Source organism: Vulpes lagopus, chromosome 2, assembly GCF_018345385.1.
Source record: "Vulpes lagopus strain Blue_001 chromosome 2, ASM1834538v1, whole genome shotgun sequence".
Classification (NCBI taxonomy): domain Eukaryota; kingdom Metazoa; phylum Chordata; class Mammalia; order Carnivora; family Canidae; genus Vulpes; species Vulpes lagopus.
In genome coordinates, this window is record NC_054825.1 from 121,903,151 (window position 1) to 121,923,455 (window position 20,305).

General features: G+C 46.3%; 1 protein-coding gene across 3 annotated transcripts; it reads left to right on the forward strand.

The window, feature by feature from the left end:
• The first annotated feature begins 4,379 nt into the window (after positions 1-4,379).
• HEY2 (hes related family bHLH transcription factor with YRPW motif 2) lies at positions 4,380-14,984 on the forward strand. 3 transcript variants are annotated; one of them, XM_041744604.1, is made up of 5 exons: positions 4,380-4,621; positions 6,917-6,995; positions 7,130-7,213; positions 9,475-9,556; positions 13,630-14,984. In XM_041744604.1, exons 1-5 carry the CDS (start codon positions 4,539-4,541, stop codon positions 14,244-14,246), a joined length of 945 nt encoding a protein of 314 aa, XP_041600538.1. In that variant the 5' UTR covers positions 4,380-4,538; the 3' UTR covers positions 14,247-14,984. The 3 variants fall into 3 exon arrangements, with proteins under 3 accessions (XP_041600538.1, XP_041600540.1, XP_041600539.1); XM_041744606.1 differs by lacking the exon at positions 4,380-4,621 and adding an exon at positions 5,276-6,137; XM_041744605.1 differs by lacking the exon at positions 4,380-4,621 and adding an exon at positions 6,579-6,659.
• Positions 14,985-20,305: the final 5,321 nt, after the last annotated feature.

The following is a 20,305-nucleotide window of genomic DNA, read 5'->3' on the forward strand; positions in this document are numbered from 1 at the left end:
TTCCATCAAACCAACTTTAAGAAACCAGAAAAAAGAATTTACTTGAAAGAAAAGCCCACCAACATCAATTCAACCCTCACAAAGAAGTTGATAGAATGAGTGTGGCTATCTTTCGACTGTTGCTGACAGGGGTATGGGATACTAGTTACTTAATTCTACAACCTTCTCCTCAAGGGTCCAGCAATAGGAGCAGCTTTCCTTCTCAGGCCTGTGCAAAGAACTAATAACACCATTCATGACATAAAAGCTTTTAAATCAATGGCCCCCTGTAATAACAGAGATCGATGGAAACATTCCTAACTTCCAAGAGAGGGGGCTTTGGGTCTAAGAGTTTCTACCTCGGAGTTTTTGATGTCACAAAAAAGTTGCACCTATTGGGTAAGCCAAGAAAGATGATGCATATTATGTGAGCAGGCACGAGTGACTGTTAGCTGGTAGAGCAGTCCCCTGCTATAGAGGACTTCAAGGTTGGTGGGCCTGCACTTGCTGTTGCTTTCTGCTTTGTGTTACTTTACTGGCTTGCTAAGTAAGCCAGTAGGGTCCGTGCCCTGTCCCACACGACGCTAGGTTTGCCTGCCTTCTGGCAGCCTGATGCTGAGAAAGGTATTAAAATTCACAAGGATCTTGCTCGAGGCCTCCACTCTCAGGGTGTCGCTTCTGCACACACTTTAAAGCATTGCCAGCTCGCAACAGCCTTGAAGTCACGGAGCGCAGCCCAACAAAGCTGCCTGCAGACCCAGTGCTTGTCACCTGCCCCAGCAACTGTGAATAGACTACCACTTCTCAGAGCAACCTGTTTGTCTTCCCTTTGCAGAGAAAGCTTGTTAAGTATTTTAATATATATTTCAGAGAGGCCAACATTGGACTTCTCAATACGAACCATGTGAATTAGGCTTCTCAGACTAACAGTCTTTACGTAGCAGAGCTGCCATAACCTCACTGAGAACCAAGTTAACCCTTTTTTTTTTTTAAGTGCTGTCATGCCTTGGTGAGTTTCTAAGAGAAGCCAAACACGGGAATGGCAGACACTTTTTAAGTAATCGTAAGGAGCATCTCAAAGAATTCAGAGAGGTCACACCTAGCAAAGTGTGTGACAACTGATCTTGAAACAGTAGGGCACTCTAATGAAGAGAAAAGCAGACCAAGAGCTTTTCCTTTCCTTTCCTTTTCTTTTTTTAAATCCCGGTTTCCTTCTCTAAATGGTGCAAGAAGAATTTTGGGATTACAGCCAAGTAATCACTCCATCAATATGTGCAAGAAAACTCAAATTTTGTGGGACGATATAAAACTAGGTCAAGATCTCCCAAACCCAGAAACACTGGTCTATAAAATTGTAATTTAAACAGCTGCAAAACTGAATGAGTAGAAGAGTTGGGGAAGGGGATCAAGGCCACTGGGTCTGATGTTTCCAGATCTTGGCATTGGACATCTCACTCCCACCCTTCAGGGGAGCTAAATCACAGAAGCCCGAAACATGGGCGGGAGGAGCAATTTCGGGAAGAGGGCAGATTCTCCTCCTCCTCCTCCTCCATTCCCGTTAGATGCTCCTCTTGAGCTCTCTCTCCGAAGGGCATTTCGTTTCTAGGAAAGTGTCTCCTATCTTTCGGTCTCATTATCTCGATGTACACATCTTTGAAAAGGAAAGAGCCGTGGTTTGCTCTGTGCCTGGACGTCTTTTCCTCTGCTCAAGCTCTTAGTAAGCCTTCAACCAACTTTTGCTGAAAAGGATGTCGCTGCGGGGCGTTGAGGCTTGAGATCCGCTGCGCTCCCAACCTCTTTTTCTTTCTCTCGCCTTAGGCCACCCCCCTCCATCCCCCTGGATCCCCAGGACCATCCACAACCGTTTCTAAGTCAACCCGGGGCAGTTTAAAGAGTTTCCTCCCTCTGCTTCTTCCTCTGACTCGAGAATTAACTTTCAGGGCAACAGAGATGAGACCAGACGCCTAAGCAGGGGATCCTGAGATGCAACCCTCGAGAGGAATAAAAGACCTAATTGAAAAATCCCACGCTGCCTAATTACCATTAAGTATTTTGCAGATAAGTGAGCATATTACTCTTTAGGTGGTGTTCAAAACACCGAGGTCTTTTGCCCTGTGCATTCTTGTTTATTTAAAGGACTTACACAGCGCTTTACCATGTGCCGGCACTGCTCCAAACGCCTTTTAAAAATATGACCCTCTTCGCTTAAAAAAATATTTTTAAGCGACATTAAAACCGCGTGTGCCTTTCGAACGTCCCCGCTATATTTTTCTTTATAACACGTTACAGCAGTTAAGTCTCCGAAGACAAATATGGAAAAATTATAACCAGTTGCTACTTTATTGCCGGCAAACCATTCCCCCCTCTGCAATCTTTCACAATTAGAGTAATCAGATGCACTAATACAGTGAGAATGAACTCATAATCCCCCCCGACCCCGTGAAGGTCTCGGGTTTTGCCTCCAGCGTCTGGAAGCGCGAGGTTTATTCGCTCGCGTGGCAAACGTTAGGTGCACCTGTAAGGCGTTCACTTTCAGAAAAAAGGTGCAGCCCTCACTTGGAAGTCGTGAAGGTCCAGCTCGCGCCTGGCCCGTGCAGCGCGTTCACCTGTGGCCCCAGCGGGCGGGCGGCTGGCACGTCCTCCCTGCAGGTGCGACCCAGGGCTGCGCACCCGGGGCTGCAGGATCCAGAGCTGGGGGGGGGGGGGCGGGCGCCCGGGAGCCGAGACCCGGAGACCCACGCGGGCTGGGCACCCACCCCGAGGCAGGCAGGCAGGCGGGCAGGCGAGCTGGGGGGGTCACGCCCCCCGCCTTCCCCGCGTCCCGAGCTGACCTGGCCCAGCCCACGCGGGCCCGCCGGGGGCCCCCGCCGACCGTGCGCTGGGCCCGAGGTTAAGTTTCAGAAGTCAGGATGCAACGTTTTGGGTTTCTGTTCACACGGTCATTGCAGGCACCGCGGTGGGGACCGCACAAAAGAGCCGAGGGCTCGTGGGGAAGGGGGTTTTGTTGTTTTAATGAGGGCTTAGCAGGGCGGCTGCAAGTCCTGCCCCCCCGCCCCACCCCCGGGCCCCGCGGTTGCCCGCCGCATCCCTTCCTCTCCTCCTCCTCCCCCTCCCCGCCCCGCGCCGGCCTGGTGTGGCGACAGCAGGGAGTGTCAAAGGGACGCCCTGGGCACATCCCTCGAAAATCAGGAATCCATCCGTGGCGGAGGGTTGTGATGAGTGACAGACGCCCCTTCTGGCCCGAGAAGGCGCGGAGGTGTCCCGGCGCAGCAAGGCTCCCTCCGCCTCCGCCCCCGCCCCGCCCCGGGGCCTCCATCCCCCCACCCCGGGCGGCCCGCGCCTCCGGCCCCGGCGAGCGCACCCCGCCTGCCGCGCTCGTGCAGCTCCGCTCCGCTCTGCTCCGGCCGTCGCCGCGGCCCCTGCAAGCCCCGCAGCTCGCGGGCGGAGCCGCTGGAAGACACGTGTCGGAAGCCCTCGTGCCGCCGCCCCCCCGTCCCCGCCGCCCGCCGCGCCGCACGCGGGCCGCGAACCCGTGCTCGGAGGCGCGCGCCCCGCTGCGGGCGCCGCGGGACCCAGGCCGCTGGCGGCGGCGCGCACGGGGGCCAGCCCGGAGAGCTCGCCGCTGGAGAAAACGCCTTTAAAACTGCGTCCTGAAATACCTGCGTCCCGGGGTCTAGGGTTTGGCGCCACCGGCGCGGACGCGGCTGGCTCACCGTCCACCCCGCGGAGGCCCCTGCGCACAGCCCTGTGGGCGGGACGTAAAAACCTGATTTGGAGCAAATGCAACGTCACGGGGCTGCAGAGCTGCGACCCGCCGACGGCCGGCGGTGAATTAAGGACCTGCGGGGGGAGGGGGGCTAACGCACGTCCTTATCTGGCCGCCGAAGCAGCCTCGGGAGCTGCCCGGGAGAAAAGCGATTTTGATTTAAGCTTTTTTTTTTTTTTTCTGAACCCCGCCCCCCGCCGAGGGCCAATGTGACCGTCGGGGTCAGGCCGCCGCAGCTTTGGTGCAGACGGGGCACAGCCGCGGCGCCTCCCCGCGTCGCTGCACGCCCGCTCACACGCGGCCACGCGCTCGGGGTTAAGCTTTAAACCCGGGACGGGAACTTCTCGGTCAGACGGCGCAGGGGGCGGCGGCGGAGGGCGGCGACCCCGGGGCATCCTCGGCCCCGCGCGCACGCTCGCCGCCGCCTCTCCCGCCCGCGCGCGCCGCTCCCGGAGCCGAGCTGCGCGGCCGCGTTCCCACGCCTCGGCAGGAGGCCCTCCGCGGGCATTGGCCAGCGCGGCCCCGCCCCCTCCGGCCGCAGCCAATCGCGGGCCACGCCGGCTCCGGGGAGGCGGGACCCGGCGGGGTGGGCGGGGCGGGAGTGCGCGGGGGGCCCCGCCCGTGCGGGGGGGGCGTGGCCGGCGCCGGTTCTTGCGGCCGAGCGCGGCGGCGGCGTGGGAAAGAGCCGCGAGGAGCCGACCGCGCCGCCGCGGGAGCCGCGCCTGCCCGGGCCCGGAGCGGGCGGGAGGGAGGAGGCGGGGGCCGCCGGGAGGGCGCTGCGCCCCGCGCCGCGATGAAGCGCCCGTGCGAGGAGACGACCTCCGAGAGCGACATGGACGAGACCATCGACGTGGGGAGCGAGAACAACTACTCGGGGTGAGCGCGGGCGCCCGAGGCTCCTCCGCGCCGCGGCCGAGCGCCGCCGGGGAAGCGGGAGCGCCGGGCGCCCGGGGGGCGAGCGTGCGCCGGGGTGGGGCGGGGGCCGGGGCTCCGGCCGGGGGTGGGGCGCGGGGGCCGGGGCCGCGGCCGGAGCGCGGCGCGGGAGTGGGGGGGGGGTCCCCGCTGTCAGCGCTGCGGCGCCCCCGCCCCCGGCTGTGCGGGCGCTCCCGGGGCCCGCCGCGCGGAGACCCGGTGCACCGAGTGTTGGGATTTTTTTTTTCTTTTTTTCCCGATTTTCCGGGAGACTAAAAAGAAGACTCCGCTTTGGGAGAAATGAAAAGCAATTTGCAATTTTAAGACTTAAGGATGTTTGCGGTTTTAAGACGTTGAGGATGTTTGCGATTTTAAGGCGTAAGGATTTTTGCAATTTTAAGACTTGAGGATCTTTGCGATTTTAAGGCTTGAGGATGTTTGCGATTTTAAGACGTAAGGGTCTTTCCGATTTTAAGACTTGAGGACGTTTGCAATTTTAACACTTGAAGATCTTTGCAATTTTAAGACCTGAGGATTTTTGCAGTTTTAAGACTTGAGGATTTTGCAATTTTAGCACTTGAGGATTTTTGCAATTTTAAGACGTAAGGATTTTTGCGATTTTAGGACGTTAAGGATTTTTGTGATTTTAAGACGTAAGGATTTTTGCAATTTTAAGACGTAAGGATTTTTGCAATTTTAAGACTGGAGGATTTTTGTAATTCCAAAACGTAAGGATTTTTGCAGGGTTAAGACTTACGGATTTTGCAGTGCTCAGACTTTTCCTGGTTGACTTTGCGTGAGCGGGCTGACGGGCGGGTGAATGACAGACGCTGGCCGGGGCCGCTCGGGGCGTGGATCACCTCTCAGGGCTGCTGGTCCTCCAGTCTGCAAAAGAGCGGGGTCGGGACCGCAGAAGCCAGACCTCCACTTTGCAGCGACGGAGTGAGATTACCGAGGCATTTTAATGCCAAGGCGGGTCAAACGATAATTGCCTCTAATTGGCATCCCCGCAAGCTGCTTAATTATTTATCTGCAGCTGCCACTCAAAGAGCAAAATTCTTGCTACCTGCGGAAGACTGGTTTTCTCTCCGCGTCGCTCTTCTGAGCACAGACGGACCAAAGTGTGAAAGCAGCAGCAGCAGCAGCAGCAAAAACATTTATTTACGTGAAACTTTGTTTGCAGAGTTATCTTTTCATTATGAAAGTGTGCGTCATCCTAAAAAATAAGATCTGCACCACAGAAGTCATGTGAAAGGCGAAACCAGGTTGGGATGGTGTGGGACTGAGGGGGACACTTAATTCAGAAATCAGATCCAGAAGTGAGAAGGTGAGGTAATAAGAACCTGGTGTGTGCAACAGTGCTAAAATGAAAGAGAACAAATAACAGGAACCCGGAGAATTTGAGAACATAAAGAAGCATAGAAACCGTGAATTATGAAGAGAAACATGTACAAACTGGAAAGGATGCTGGAAAGGAGCTGTAGGTGACAAAGTGATTTGATTGAACTTTCGATACAAAGTATCTTTTCACTAGTGAACTCAAGATGGATCGGATCGCAGCGCCTGGAGGTTTACGCTTAGGCTGAAGCCTAGGGGATACCTCCAGTTTCCTTCTCAAAGTAAAACGTTTGCCTAGCAGTTGATCCGATTTTAATTTCCCTGGATTTAACTTGGGACCTTCTTTTGGAAGATTAGCACGCAAAACATGATATTTGTCATATTTTTTTTTTCTTTCCGTGAGCTCTAAGTTTTGAAATAGTTAACGTTTGACTTCTGTTTATTTTGAAGATTGCATCTGGGGACAACGGTTTGACATGTGATGACTGTCTATCTGTTTGATAGCGGTGCTAAACGTGGCCTTTATTTCAAAACAGCTTTGCTTTGTCTAGTGTGTCTGACGGGAGGGCGGAGGAGGGATGCTATTGGAGAGTAGTTGAGTTTTAAGAAACATTTATGAGTGGAACCGAGAAGTCCTAAGATCTGACTTCTCACCTGACTGCTTGTAAGTTTTTCACTGCAAGACTTAAAACTTTAGGGATGTTTTTGCCAGTGGATTTGGTGTCCGGGTGACTGGTTAAAAAAAGGGGAAGGGGCATGATTCTTACCTGAAAACAAAGTATGTTAAAAGTAAGAATTAAGAGTGAAACAACACAGACCTGAACTGTGCAAACACTCAATATTTAATGGGTGCCATGAAGTACCCAGAAGAAGCCATTGTTATGTTAATGCAGCACCTGACATACTGTTCCTATTTCATAGGCAAAGTACTAGCTCTGTGATTAGATCAAATTCCCCAACAACAACATCTCAGATTATGGCAAGAAAGAAAAGGAGAGGGGTATGTGATTTTTTTTTCCCTTTTATTTCATGTAGTCCAGCCTAATGTGTAACAGTTGAATTCTAACATTAGGAGTAATTTTATCATTTGTGTCTTCATAAACTTTTGTTGTTGTTTTGCTTCCTTTGGGATAGATAATAGAGAAAAGGCGGCGAGATCGGATAAATAACAGTTTATCTGAGTTGAGACGACTGGTGCCAACTGCTTTTGAAAAACAAGTAAGCTACCCTCACTCCTAACCACCCCACCAAAAGGCTCAAAAAATCTGATTCTCTCATCTGGGAATGTGGGTTCTTGTTAAAGCTCATTAAAATAATGGTGTATGTGCCCTGATCTGGCACAGAGCAGCTATTTCAATAAAATGCTTTGTTGTGGCAAAACTATTAAAAACATAATCCATCATGAAGTTGAAAAACATTTCCATTCTTCAGCTTATTTTTCCCTTAAGGGTAACAGTGTTCATGCTTTCTCTGTTCTTTCTATGAAGACCAGTAGTGGTTTTGTTTAAAACTGAGCTGTACGTCGTACTGTTTTAAAAAAATATATCCTGTGAAATTTCATTTTTGTGTCAAACGGTTAAAAAAAAACTGCTTTTGATTTTAAACATAACTAAAGTCCAGGAAGTAACATCTCTAGCTCTATTTCCTAAATGATAATACTAATACAAGGTTTTTGTTTTAGTTTAGTTTTGTTTTACAAAATCACTTGGTTTCATTTTTAATTCCTGGATTAATAGAATGCTATTCCACTCGGGAATACCATTTTCTTTTGGAAGTTTGGTAAAAATAAAACTAGCCATAAATTTCCTTTTAAAGAAAAAGATTTTGCACACTTAGAAGAGGAAGAAGCCAAGTGTTTAAATCTTCCTCTGTCGTTTTGGAAAAGTTTTGTATCTCTTGCCACGATGGCACAGATTTCTAAGAGCATCTTTCAAAGACTATGGCATCATATGCCATTGAAAATACTTTCAATTTAATTCAAATAGGGTAGTTGTTTGTTTATTTCATTTCATTGTTTACTTCATGAACCACAAACATACAGCAAGCCCTACAAAGCCCTTGGAAATTATCCAGAAACTGCAATTTTGTGATTAGGCACTTTCACTGAAACTACTATACATCTTCATGGAAATATTGAAAATTGACAGAAGTACAAGATGTACTATGCTCTCGATCACACATTTTTGAGAGAAAAAAGACACCTATATGCTACAGCTGACTTTAGTAAGCTAAATGTAACGCGGAATTTGTAGTTTTGATTAGTAGCATTTTTAATGACAGTAGGCTGAAAATGAAAATATCAGAACAAATCCGTGTTTTCACTTTGAGGACTGGGATGCATGCAGTTTTGAAGAACAGTCAGTTTGGTGATTTTTCCCCCCCTTAGTTTGTTAGGTTTTTTTTTTTTTTTTTCCTTAAATGTCGACTTAAAACAAACCTTAAAAGCAAACCTCAGTTGTTTGGCAGTTAGTTACCATAAACACTGGCTTTCCCATTTGCCAAGCTTGGCTACCAACCCTAGTGAGCTGGCCCTGTCACAGTATGATTAGAAGAGTGTTCTTTCTAGCAGTTTAAATAACTCTGGCACTCTCACCATGTACAGGGTGCTGATAATTTTCACAAAACAAGTAGAGCATAGGAACCTGAAAAAAAACTTCAGTTTCCTTTTCAAAAAGACATATTGATTTAATTATTTGGCTTTTCCAAGAAATTAGAAGCCACCCACAGTCCTCTGAGGCAGTTCAAGGTGGCACATTTGTATTTTAGTTGGTTTCCAGAGATTGCCTTATTTTAAAAAGTAGGACATGTAGATCTATTTCCAAGACATTAAGAACTATTTTAAAGAGTTCAAATATCTTTAAGCACTTCTGATGCTTACTAGATAGGTAGTAAATTATGCTTTCTTGTTTATGATCTTGGAATTTACAGTGACACCTGCTGGTAATTTTTGGAAAAAAGAAAAACCCTTAAAAGACTTCCCTTTTTTATTTTTGTGTATGCTTACCAGCGGTGTGCCTTAAAGACTTATTAGAACTTTTTATTTTTGAAAAAATCTAATTTGCAAAGGTCCTGTTTCCTTATCCTTCAGAGTCAGAGTCAACTGATCTAGACTGCAACATTATATAAGACTGTAAGTCCCTTAATGAAATACAGGATAGAGATTGGATGTAAGGTTTGAGATTTTTGCAAATGTCAAGAATCGTTTCAGCATAGTGATCTTAGGAATATAATTATTCTTATGATTAAAAATTTATTTCTTAGGCATTTTCATCTTTAAAAGATAAATTGGCAAATATCTGTCATTGGGCATGACATAGTAATTATCCTTTACACGTAAAGTTTGCAAAGAACTCAGATGTTTCTGTGAAAAACAATTAAACTTCGAATTTTCTCGTGAGAAGAAAAACTGAGAATCCAGCGTAAAATGTTCCAAATCAGTTTCCATAGAACTTCTAAGACTTTATTATTTGTTTATGCAGGGATCTGCAAAGTTAGAGAAAGCTGAAATACTGCAAATGACGGTAGATCATTTGAAGATGCTTCAGGCAACTGGGGGTAAAGGTAAGTAGGTGACTTCATTTTTACCCCCTTTCCACCTTTCTCTTTTCATCACCCCCCCCCCCAAGAGTATAGGAAAGTCATAGTTGAACAGTTCTTTAACAAGCTGAGATAGGAGGTCCCAGATTAAAGCTGTGGAAATCAATGCTAATGGCAGGATTGAACTCGTGGGAAAGAACTTCTGGAACAAAAGAAGCACTTGACCCTGGGCTTGTGTTTGCTTTCATAATACTGTGGGAGTAAAGCTTCATTCACAGCAGCCTGGTCACAGATTTGTTTGGGACCTCAGAAGCACATGCTGGAATCTGTATAGAAAGACAAAGCAAACACACAAACATCCAAACATAAACAGGAGGTTAAAGGCAATCTTTTTCTCTTCTTCTTTCCCTTCCCCCGAAACACCCCTCTCCTCCTTAAATCAAGACTAGGACTCAACATAATGCAGCTATTCCAGAGGAATTGACTTCAAAATTATTTTCATATTTTGGTCGGTCTCGAGTTGATACCAGACAGAGCAGTTGAAGTGTGGGTAGTGAATCTCTGTAACTGCAAACTATTATTGGAGCGGAGTCATTCCTGCAGAGGGCAAACAGGAACGGGTACCCTGGGCCCGGTGGCCTGGAGAGATGTCTTCTGTACTAGAGAGTGATTTAGGAAAGAATCATCCAGAAGTCAGAGATGGACCCTCCTGTCATGTTAAAAATAGTCTTGAGATCCTGAAAGCTGTAATATTCATTCAGATTCAGATGTGATCCGTCTTCTCACACATTACTCAGACTTGAGTACCTTTCCACCTGTCAAGCAGGCCTTTGTGTTCACCTTAACCAAGAGTGTTTTGTTATTTAAGGTATTTGACAGCTGGGTAGGCAGAGGGTACCACCACCACCAGGGCCTGAGTGCTGCCCTGCACCATGGCAGCTTCTCCGCTCAGGATTAGCCTTTCATGACGTCCTATCACAGCATGCCCGACATTGGAGCAGGGGCAAGACTTTGGAGGGAAATAGCCATTTACCAACTGCTGTGGAAGTCCTTCAGGATTTAAGTCCAGCATGGCCATATAGCTGAGGACCTGTGGAACACAGCCCTGGCCTTCCTTCACAGTCTTTTTAACTATATGAAGAGGGGGATGTGGTCGCTGTAAAGAGAAGCCCTCATGGTTTGACTTAACCTCAATTGCACCTTCTCCAGAAACCATCCTGAATGGGTATGGAATTGTATTTCTAAGCATTAAGATCCTCAGCATAGGATGCTAAAACTCTTATATCACAGAGTAGAGAACTGGATGAAATCGTAGAAACCAGTGATCCATCCAGCTCAGTGGCCACTGCCTCACCTCTAACCCAAGACAGAAGTGCTCTGCTGCACTGTGAGGCCTGCACTGCATTCATTCTGAGCTCTAAAGCCCCTCCAGCCCTGTGATTCTGTCCCTGCACCTGCCACCTCGGGAGTGTAGGAGACTGACTGAGTCAGTGATGGTGCAGAAACAGCAGTTTAATTGCTCTGCCTCTCTCGGTGATGTCCACCACAAGGCTAAGAATTCTTATCAGGGCTTCAAATATTTGGCATGAGCTATACTTCTAAAGCGTAATATTGTTCTTACTCCTTATTATAAAAGCTAAGTTCCATTCTTGGTTGCTATTCTTGGCTACCTGAACAGTCCTAAAATTCATCCCAGAATAGTTTGTGAACAGACATTACCAAGCAAGTTCCATACAAGTCTCCTGGCTGCCAAGGCATTAGAGAGGTCATCCACAGGAGAAAGTGTGGGCCTTGAAGAGGAGGGGCTGGCAATGTGAGCTCACATCATCCAAGACTCACAAGTGCTGCGGGGGCCTCACAGTGTAGTGGTGGAGGGCACAGACTCTGCAGTCCGGATGCCTGGTTTCAAATCCCAGCTCTGCGTATATTAGCCCTGTGACCCAGGGTACACTCCTTACCCCCTTGGAGCCCCCGTTTCCTCATCTGTACAATGAGGACAGTGATAGTGCCTGCCTCACAAGGTGGTTGTGAGTTTATTCACTGAAAGCCATACAGCAGTGATGGCACAGGGAAGTGATACGGACTGGGATGCTTTTATTATTGGCCCAAGATTATTCCCAAGAGACAGCTGCTCATGGTCATTTCCCTCTGTGTTCGGCAATAGAATAGAAATTGCACAATTTATATTCCTTAATACACAACAGAGAACTCAGCCCTATATAACAACATACAGCTGGCCGACCACAAATTTCAATCACTTTGTGCCCACTCATGAAAATTCTTGGAAGCCCCCGGGGTTCCAATTCTGTCGGTTCATTCTTTACTGTCCGTCTTGGTATTGCAATAGCTTCTAGAGAGGATTTAGAAGAGTAACTTAAATATCTAGATCCCTCTGTGTTTCTAGACTGTCTTCTGTTCATCGCATCCCTTCTTCTCTCATGAAAATTAGAAGCTTGAAAAGCCCAACAAAGAACCCTGAGGGTTCTCCTGTGAAACCTTTCTGTGGAGATGCCTTTCTTCAGGGAGAGCTTTCCCTCTTAATCCCAGGGACCCTGTTGCTAACTAAGCTGAAGTCCTGGGATGATAACTAGGTTTGCTGCTGATCTTCCACGTTTCATGATATTCTCTTGTATCAGCTTTGTGCTATTGTTGCTACTGTTTTAATGGTGTGTATTTTTGCCCCAACTGTCTTTTTTGGCACTTCCAGATTTCTGTTGATATTCTAGCTTTGGAAGTTTGTGACCATTATTTCTCAAATGCTTTGGTCACAGAATAAGATGGTTTAAGTTTTAGCAGATGATAAATGAAACAGGTAATACTTTGATCAGCAGAAACATGAAAAAGATAACATAGTAAATGCCTTAGGTAAAAATAACTGAATGTAAGATTTCTTATTTTTACATACACCCATATCCCAAAACTGAGTTTTTGATTTGGAAGTCACTAAAAAATAAAAAATAAAAAATAAAAAAAATGTTGCAAATGGGAAAGAATCTGAAAAGGATACATTTGTGCACATTAGAGGTTACTCATTCCAAGTGGTGCCATTTCCCCAAGTGTCTGATTAGTATTCTACTCTGAATTGGCACTGGTAATAATGGCACATCACTATTTTCTATCTAATGTATTACCCTTTGGATAAAAAGGGATTCTTGTAAATAAGACTCCGTTCCAGCCATTTTTATGGTAGCAACCTTAGGTGTGGAGTTTGCATGCATATACACCGAAAAATCAATACACATTTTTTTCCCCCTAGGGTGGATGCCAGGAAAATAGAAGTTAGCCAGTGAGGGAGGTGGATGCTTGAATCTCAGGAAAGCGAGGAGCTGTAGGAATCTCGTATCCGTCCAGCAGGCTATATTGCCTGAACAGAAAAATGGGATCTTCAGATGAGCAAACCCTCCCCTACAATGTTAATTTTCATCAGATTTTTTTTTTCATACAGAGTAAATGACAGGCGGTTTTCCCTTTGATCGAGGTCATGAGTCAAGAAGCACTGATGGATTTATTCAGAGATTCTAGCACATGTTTTTCAATTTATTTATGATGGAGGGGCAGAGACACAGGCAGAGGGAGAAGCAGGCTCCATGCAGGAAGCCCGATGGGAGACTCGACCCGGGTCTTCAGGATCACACCCTGGGCTGAAGGCGGCGCTAAACCGCTGAGCCACCCAGGGATCCCCAGATTCTAGCACATTTTTTTAAAAAAAGTCCTCCAGCTGCTGAGACGCACTGCACGTCTCTGTGAGCAAGGCCAAGAGGGAGGATGCTCGAGATGCACCCTCTCATCCCCAGAGCAGGGCCCCTGCAGTTCCTGGGGAGCCTCCCTGTCCCGCAGCAGAGAAGGCGAGGACCGTCCAGTCCCCGGCCCCGCCCCCGTTTATTTGCACGGAGCTGTGTGCACCTGGGGGCTCCGGCCCGGCCGCCGGGGGGCAGGCGGCGCTGTGCCTGGCGCGCACGCGCACTGCGGCCTGGCTGTGCGCCTCCCGCGGGCAGCGCGCACCTGCGGCCGCTCCCGCGGGGCTCGTTCCGGGATGCGGGGCGGGGCGGGGCGGGGGGCCTCGCGGTGACGCCCCGGCTCTCCCGCCCCCCCCCCAGGCTACTTCGACGCGCACGCCCTGGCGCTGGACTTCATGAGCATCGGCTTCCGGGAGTGCCTGGGCGAGGTGGCGCGCTACCTGAGCTCCGTGGAGGGCCTGGACTCCTCCGACCCGCTGCGGGCGCGCCTCGTGTCGCACCTGAGCACCTGCGCCTCGCAGCGGGAGGCGGCGGCCGTGACGTCGTCGCTGGCGCCCCGCCCCCCGCCGCCGCCGCAGCCCTGGGCCGCCGCGCTCCCGCCGCTGCCCGCGCTGCTGCCGCCCGGCCTGCCCGCGCCCGACGGGCCCGCGCCGCTGCTCGCCGCCTTCGCGCACGCCGACTCGGCGCTGCGGCTGCCCGCGGGGGCGGGGGGGGCCGCGGCCGCCTGCGCGCCGCTGCTGTCGCTGTCGGCCACCGTGCACGCGGCCGCCGCCGCCGCCACCGCCGCGGCGCACAGCCTGCCCCTGTCCTTCGCGGGCGCCTTCCCGGGGCTGCCCCCGAGCGCCGCGGCGGCCGTGGCGGCCGCCACCATCAGCCCGCCCTTGGCCGTGGCGGCGGCGGCGGGCCCGCAGCCCGCGGGCGGGGGGGCGGGCGGCAAACCCTACCGGCCCTGGGGGACCGAGGTGGGAGCCTTCTAGGCGGCGCGGGCCGCGCGGGGACGGGAGGCCGTGGGAGACGCAGACCCCCCCCCCAGGTGGGCTGCTACCTGTTTGTCCCTTTGTTTGCTTCTCTCTCTTGTCTCGTTCAAGGCAGCTTGGGTCACTGACCTCAGCCACTTTCTGAGAACCCCGCACTGGTCGCCTGTGTAGACGTTTTCCTGGAAAATGCATGCACTGTACCATCCAGCAGGGCGTCAGAAGGTGTGAATTGGGGAAGAAAAACAACACACACACACACACACAAAGAAGGCAGCTTGGGTCACTGACCTCAGCGACTTTGTGAGAACTCAGCACTGGTCGCCTATGTAGATGTTTTCCTGGAAAATGCATGGACTGTACCATCCAGCAGTGCGTCAGAAGGTGTGAATTGGGGAAACACACACACACACACACACACACACACACAAAAGCAAAAAAAAAAAAAAAGGCAGCAGCCTGGGTCACTGACCTCAGCCGCTTTCTGAGAAGTCCACACTGGTCTCCTATGTAGATGTTTTCCTGGAAAATGCATGGACTGTACCATCCAGCAGTGCATCAGAAGGTGTGAATTGGGGAAGAAAAACAACACACACACAAAAACAAACAAAAAAAGAAGGCAGCCTGGGTCACTGACCTCAGCAACTTTCTGAGAACTTGGCACTGGTCTATGTTGACGTTTCCTGGAAAAATACGTGGACTGTACCATCCAGCAGTGCGTCAGAAGGTGTGAATTGGGGATGAAAAACAAATACAAACGCAAGCAACAACACCAAAAAAAAAAAAAAAAAAAAAAGCCCTGACTGGATTCTCTCGACCCTAGATGGAAAAGCATATGCGTGTCTCATAAGTGCCTGAGCTAGTAAAAGTCTTCTTCTGAATTAGCTGACGTTGCACAAGTAAAGAAGAGCATAGAGGTGAGGGTAAGAAAGGAAAGCCACCGAAGGCTTGCATTAGGCTGCAGACGTTTTAATAAAGTGCCAGAAAAGAGTACTCTGTTGAAACCAACAGGTTTTTATTGGCCAAAAGGATTGCTGAAAATAATTTTCAAGTTGAAAAAAAACTAGTTTTATCCTTAGTTGGCTTTTTTTGTACAGACTTGCCTGCCAAGTGGCGACATTTTGCAATGCATTGGTATAAGCAATTATTCCATCATTGCTCGGATTAAGCACCATTGCTGCCCTGCCTGCAAGCGTCCCCCACCCCCACCCCCCCACCCGGCCCGGGGGGCACTTTTTTATGGCTCAAAATATGGTGCCTCTTTATGTAAACCATACGTGTAGAGAGTGCACCTGAGAGCGTTGCCTACCGTGTGCCCACCTGAAGCTATTTGATTCAGGCCAACTTGAAAATTCTCCAGTTTGTAAAAGTTTAATTTATTGTTTCATTTGGACTATTTTTACATATTTATCCTCTTCATTTTGTCCTGATAATGTGTAATATCTATTCTTGTCACCCTTTGGGAAAGGTTGCATTTCTGGAGGTGATGAGACAGGGAGAGAGCATTGGGAAGAGAAAAGCCACGATTTTTAAATGCTCTTTGTCAAGCTCATGATTGCATTTGATCCCAAATCAAGGTGAATGTATACAATGGGATGTACATAAATTATTTTTGTTCATGCCTAGACTAGTGCTACATAGTGGTGTTTTTCTTTTTTATTTTGTTTAATGACAAAATAATCTCTTAATACATTGAAATTGAGCACGTGAGAGTTTATGTTTGAAAGATAAAGACACAGCATGTATAATTATGCACTTCATTTCTCTGCTGTGTGGAGAAAGCAATAAACATTATGAGAATGTTAAACATTATGCAAAATTATACTTTTTTAAATATTTGTTTTAAAATTACTGTACCTAGTCTTTTTTGCATTACTTTGTAACCTTTTTTCTATGCAAAAGTCTACATATCACTAATTAAATGAAGTCCTTTTTGACTATTTTTATGTGGATGAGTTGCTTTGCAGAATGGAAAGTTGACATGAATTTCAAGCAAGGCCTTCCTTCACTAACAACTTAAGCCGTGGCTTTTCTTTTTCTCTTTCAGAGTCATTTAATATAATTCACAGCTTGCCTGAAAATAACATTTATCTGAGCTTGTAAATCAATTAAGCATAGGCGGGTATGACGTTATTTGGAGACAGGAAGTGATCAGTTTCCTCTGCCTTTTATTCTCAACCGTGTTCTTGGAAGAAAAGTGCAAATACAAGAACTCCAAATAATAGTAAACTGAACCTAGGCTAATAAGCTAGAATGTGTCATACATTTTATAACTCAAAAATGTTTGTAGAGGGTTTTTAAAACATCACATGCATACGTGATTAAGCATATACATGCTTCCTGATGGTGAATCCTCTGTACCTACCTCAATGAAACTTTTTTTTTTTTGATGCTGTAGAAATTATGCACATATCTCTCCTTCTTCGATGAAGCCTAGAAGAGATTATTTCAGTTCCTGAAGCTATTGGGCCAAACATGGAAAAAGAATAAAAAAAAAAAAAAAGAATGTTTTTATTCGTATCAATTATGCTCACAGTTAAAGGAAAAAGTACAAGGTGTCTTACATTATTGTAGTTTTGAAAAATTAAGTATATAGTTTTTCTAATTTTTGTCTGTAAGTGGATTAAAAAAAAAAAAAATGAGCAAAACCAGATCGCTTTGTTTCTCCTGTCTGTAAGTTCTGTGGTTATTGTATCTTCAATTAGCTCTGATGGAATTAGGTAGTAAATAAGAAAATGGATTTAGTAATATTTGAAGTTTGCTTTTTCATCATGATTTGTGGACAGTGGGCATGGAAATAATTCTTATTTTAAGATCTAATGGCTGATTCTGTGCCTGTTGTAATGTCAGCATTCAAAGCATTTCCTTTCCTTTTTTGGAATGTAAACCATTTTAGAGATCAGGAATTTTTATTTTTAATTTTGATTAAATATTTTAAGATAAATCCTCTTCCTCCTTTCCTCCCTTTCTTGTCTCTTTTTTTCTTCTATGTTTTTCCTTCCCAGGTACTTATGGTTTGTTATTTTTCTAATTAAATGATTAAAATATTTGCAAAACAACTTGCCACGTAGTTGCTAAGGGTTGTCGTAGTTCTGAAAGATAATCGTTGTCTGTAATTTTGGTCATGGGAAGTTAATTGGTTCTTGATAAATGTTTCATATCATCAGCTACTAACATCACATTTCACTGTGTCAAAAAACAAAATTCAACTAAGTAAATTAAAAGATCAAATTGGCTTTAGTCAACAGTTCATGAATTGGGCAGTTGGGCAGCATCCCATCTAGCAAATAGAAAGGAGCTTGAAGAAGCTGTACAAAATGAAAGGCTTTTATAGGCAGAAGGGAGCTGAAAAAGGAAGTCTGTAACAAAGAGTATTGTTTCTGGCAAGGTCACCTTCCTTTGGGGGAAGGGGTGGGGATCTGTCATGCAGATGACTTCACTGGTACTGATCGGTTATTTCCAGATTGACTGGTTAAAGGTCAGATATTAAGTCTTGTTTTGCTGATGAGGGGCTTGCACAAGGGACTCCATTTTTGGCCTGTTGTTTCTTTTTAACAACTGTTTCCCATCTTGGATTCAATGTTTTGTGAAAGTGGTGTTCCACCTTTAGAGGTGGTAATTTTCATGTTTGCTCCCAAAATAGAAAAAAAAAAATTAGTTTCTATGGTCCAAGGGGAAAAGAACTTCTAAAGTTTAATGTATTGGTGGCTTTTATTTATGCAAAAATTAGTTCCAAAATTAACTCAAGGGATTTTTGGCAGGATTAAAGGAAAAAGGTGACATTTTTTTTGAAATTTGGTTTTCCCCAAAAGTTAAAAGCTATATGCATACCTAAAGGTTAAAAACAAAAACAAAACAAAACAAAAACAATTTAGTTGATACGAACAAATTTTATGTAATACCTTATAAAGCAGTCTCCTTTTAGAGAACTGCAAAATGGGGCAGAAGGCTGGGAGATTTTCTAGAATAAAGAACAAGGAAGAGAAAAATGGAAAAAAATCTGATTGGCAGGTTATACAATCAACCTTGTTTAGGATGAGAAGGCTCAGAGTTGGCTTGGCATTGGGGGATTGGCTAACTGGATATACTGCATTTGTGGTCAAGTGGAACATTCACAGGGACTCAAAATTTATCTGAAGTTCCATTTACTGATGCACCACCTGGGCAGGAGTGGCTCCATCTTGGGCCTCGAAATGTATTTCTTTCTTTTTTTTTTTTTTTTAAGATGTTACTTATTTATTCATGAGAGATGCAGAGACACAGGCAGAGAGAGAAGCAGGCTCCATGCAGGGAGCCCGACATGAGACTCGATTCTGGGTCTCCAAGATCACATCCTAGGCTAAAGGCGGCGCTAAACCACTAAGCCACCAGGGCTGCCCCTCGAAATGTATTTCAACACCAACTAAAACATAGTTCTGTATTTCACATCAGTGAGCCAAAAGGTATTTATTGAATAACTACTGTGTGCAGCAATGTGTGTACAAGTTGTTCCGAATGGCAGGTAGTAGCACGTGCAAATGTGCTTCTGTAGCCTGACAATGACAGATACAGCTGTCACTCTAGCTATTCACAAGGATCCTCAAAAGAAGGAGGTGCCGTGAGAGTGAGACAAGGGGTTTCTGACAACTAGCTGGAGAGGCCTGTTGTTCTTTTTGGGATCTTTTGCTATTACAAATATGATAATCCTATCATTGGAACAAATCTGAGGGACTTTTAAATTAAGTTGAAAATTTAAAAAGGCCAAATAGTAGCTAGAGTGATGGCACTAATGATCCACATGTACATATGTATTATAAATCTTAATAAAGCCTTTTGGATTATCTTCTTTATATAATCAACTTGTTCCTTTTTAATCATTACATGAATTCAGAGTAAGAGCAATCACCTTAGGTCATCATCACAAGCAATTTCCCTAAGTGTAAGACTCCATCAGTAACAAGATACACTATTGGTTTAAGTCAGTTTTTAAGGAAAAGAACCACAACAGAACTTTACCCGTCGATCATAAGACATCCCAATTTCCAGAATGTAAAAATGAAAGAAAAAAAATAAGGTACATCTTGGATTTGAGGCAATACCGTAGCATAATAACGTACTTCGACACAATTTTTAAAATCCATGGCTAGAGATGTACACCGATTAAAATGTGGCCGATTTAGCTTACTTTAAAAATATCTCATCAGGATAGGGCCCTAGTCTACTTAATAATCTGGATTGACTTTGTAAGTCTAATGATCTAAAGATAGATATATTTTTGAAGCTTTTCATGTTTTTATTGCCCAATAGGGCCATTCTCAGTTCTGCATTTTACTAAAGAATGGAATTTGACTTCCCCTTGTAATTCTTTTAAGATCTAAGCAATAGCTGAGGTTGTGAATATTTCAGCAACTAAGACAAAGCACTACAACAAATATGACATCATAAACTGTGACTATAGCTCATATTCTTTGGAAGGATAAGTCTTTGAACTCGGGAGAATTTTAAAAAGCCCCTTAACTTACATCCACAGTCTTGTAAGAGGGGCCAGAGGCATATGAGAAGAGAATCCCTATGTACCAGGTGGTACCTTCTCCCTCAGTTTCAACTTCAGAGAAAAGGCAGGAAACGGGTCCTCTGCTATAACTGACAGAACCAGTACCACCTAAGGCACAGGTCTAATAAAGAAAACATGTTAATACTAATGGCAAGTGTTGTTCAGGTGTCTGTGCTAAGTTCTGTGCTAGGGGTTTGAAATCTGTTGTTATTATCTTTGTTTTGCATATTGGAGAATAAGAGGTTCGTTGCCAAAGGTCACACTAGCAGTTTGAGCTATGACTCAACCCAGGCCTGTCTGATTCTTCAGCCCATACCTTGAACCTCGAGGCTATGCTTTTGAGACTGCTTTTCCAGACTCAGACTAACCAAGAATATTTCAACCTGCCTGGAATCACTTTGAATTATTGACAGGAGTAAGTCTGTCTACTGTATAAGCATGAAAACCTCCACCATCTTATCCTTTTAACATAGGAAAGGATAAAAAAAAAAAAAAAAAAAGAATGACACCACTTTATTCCATCATACAG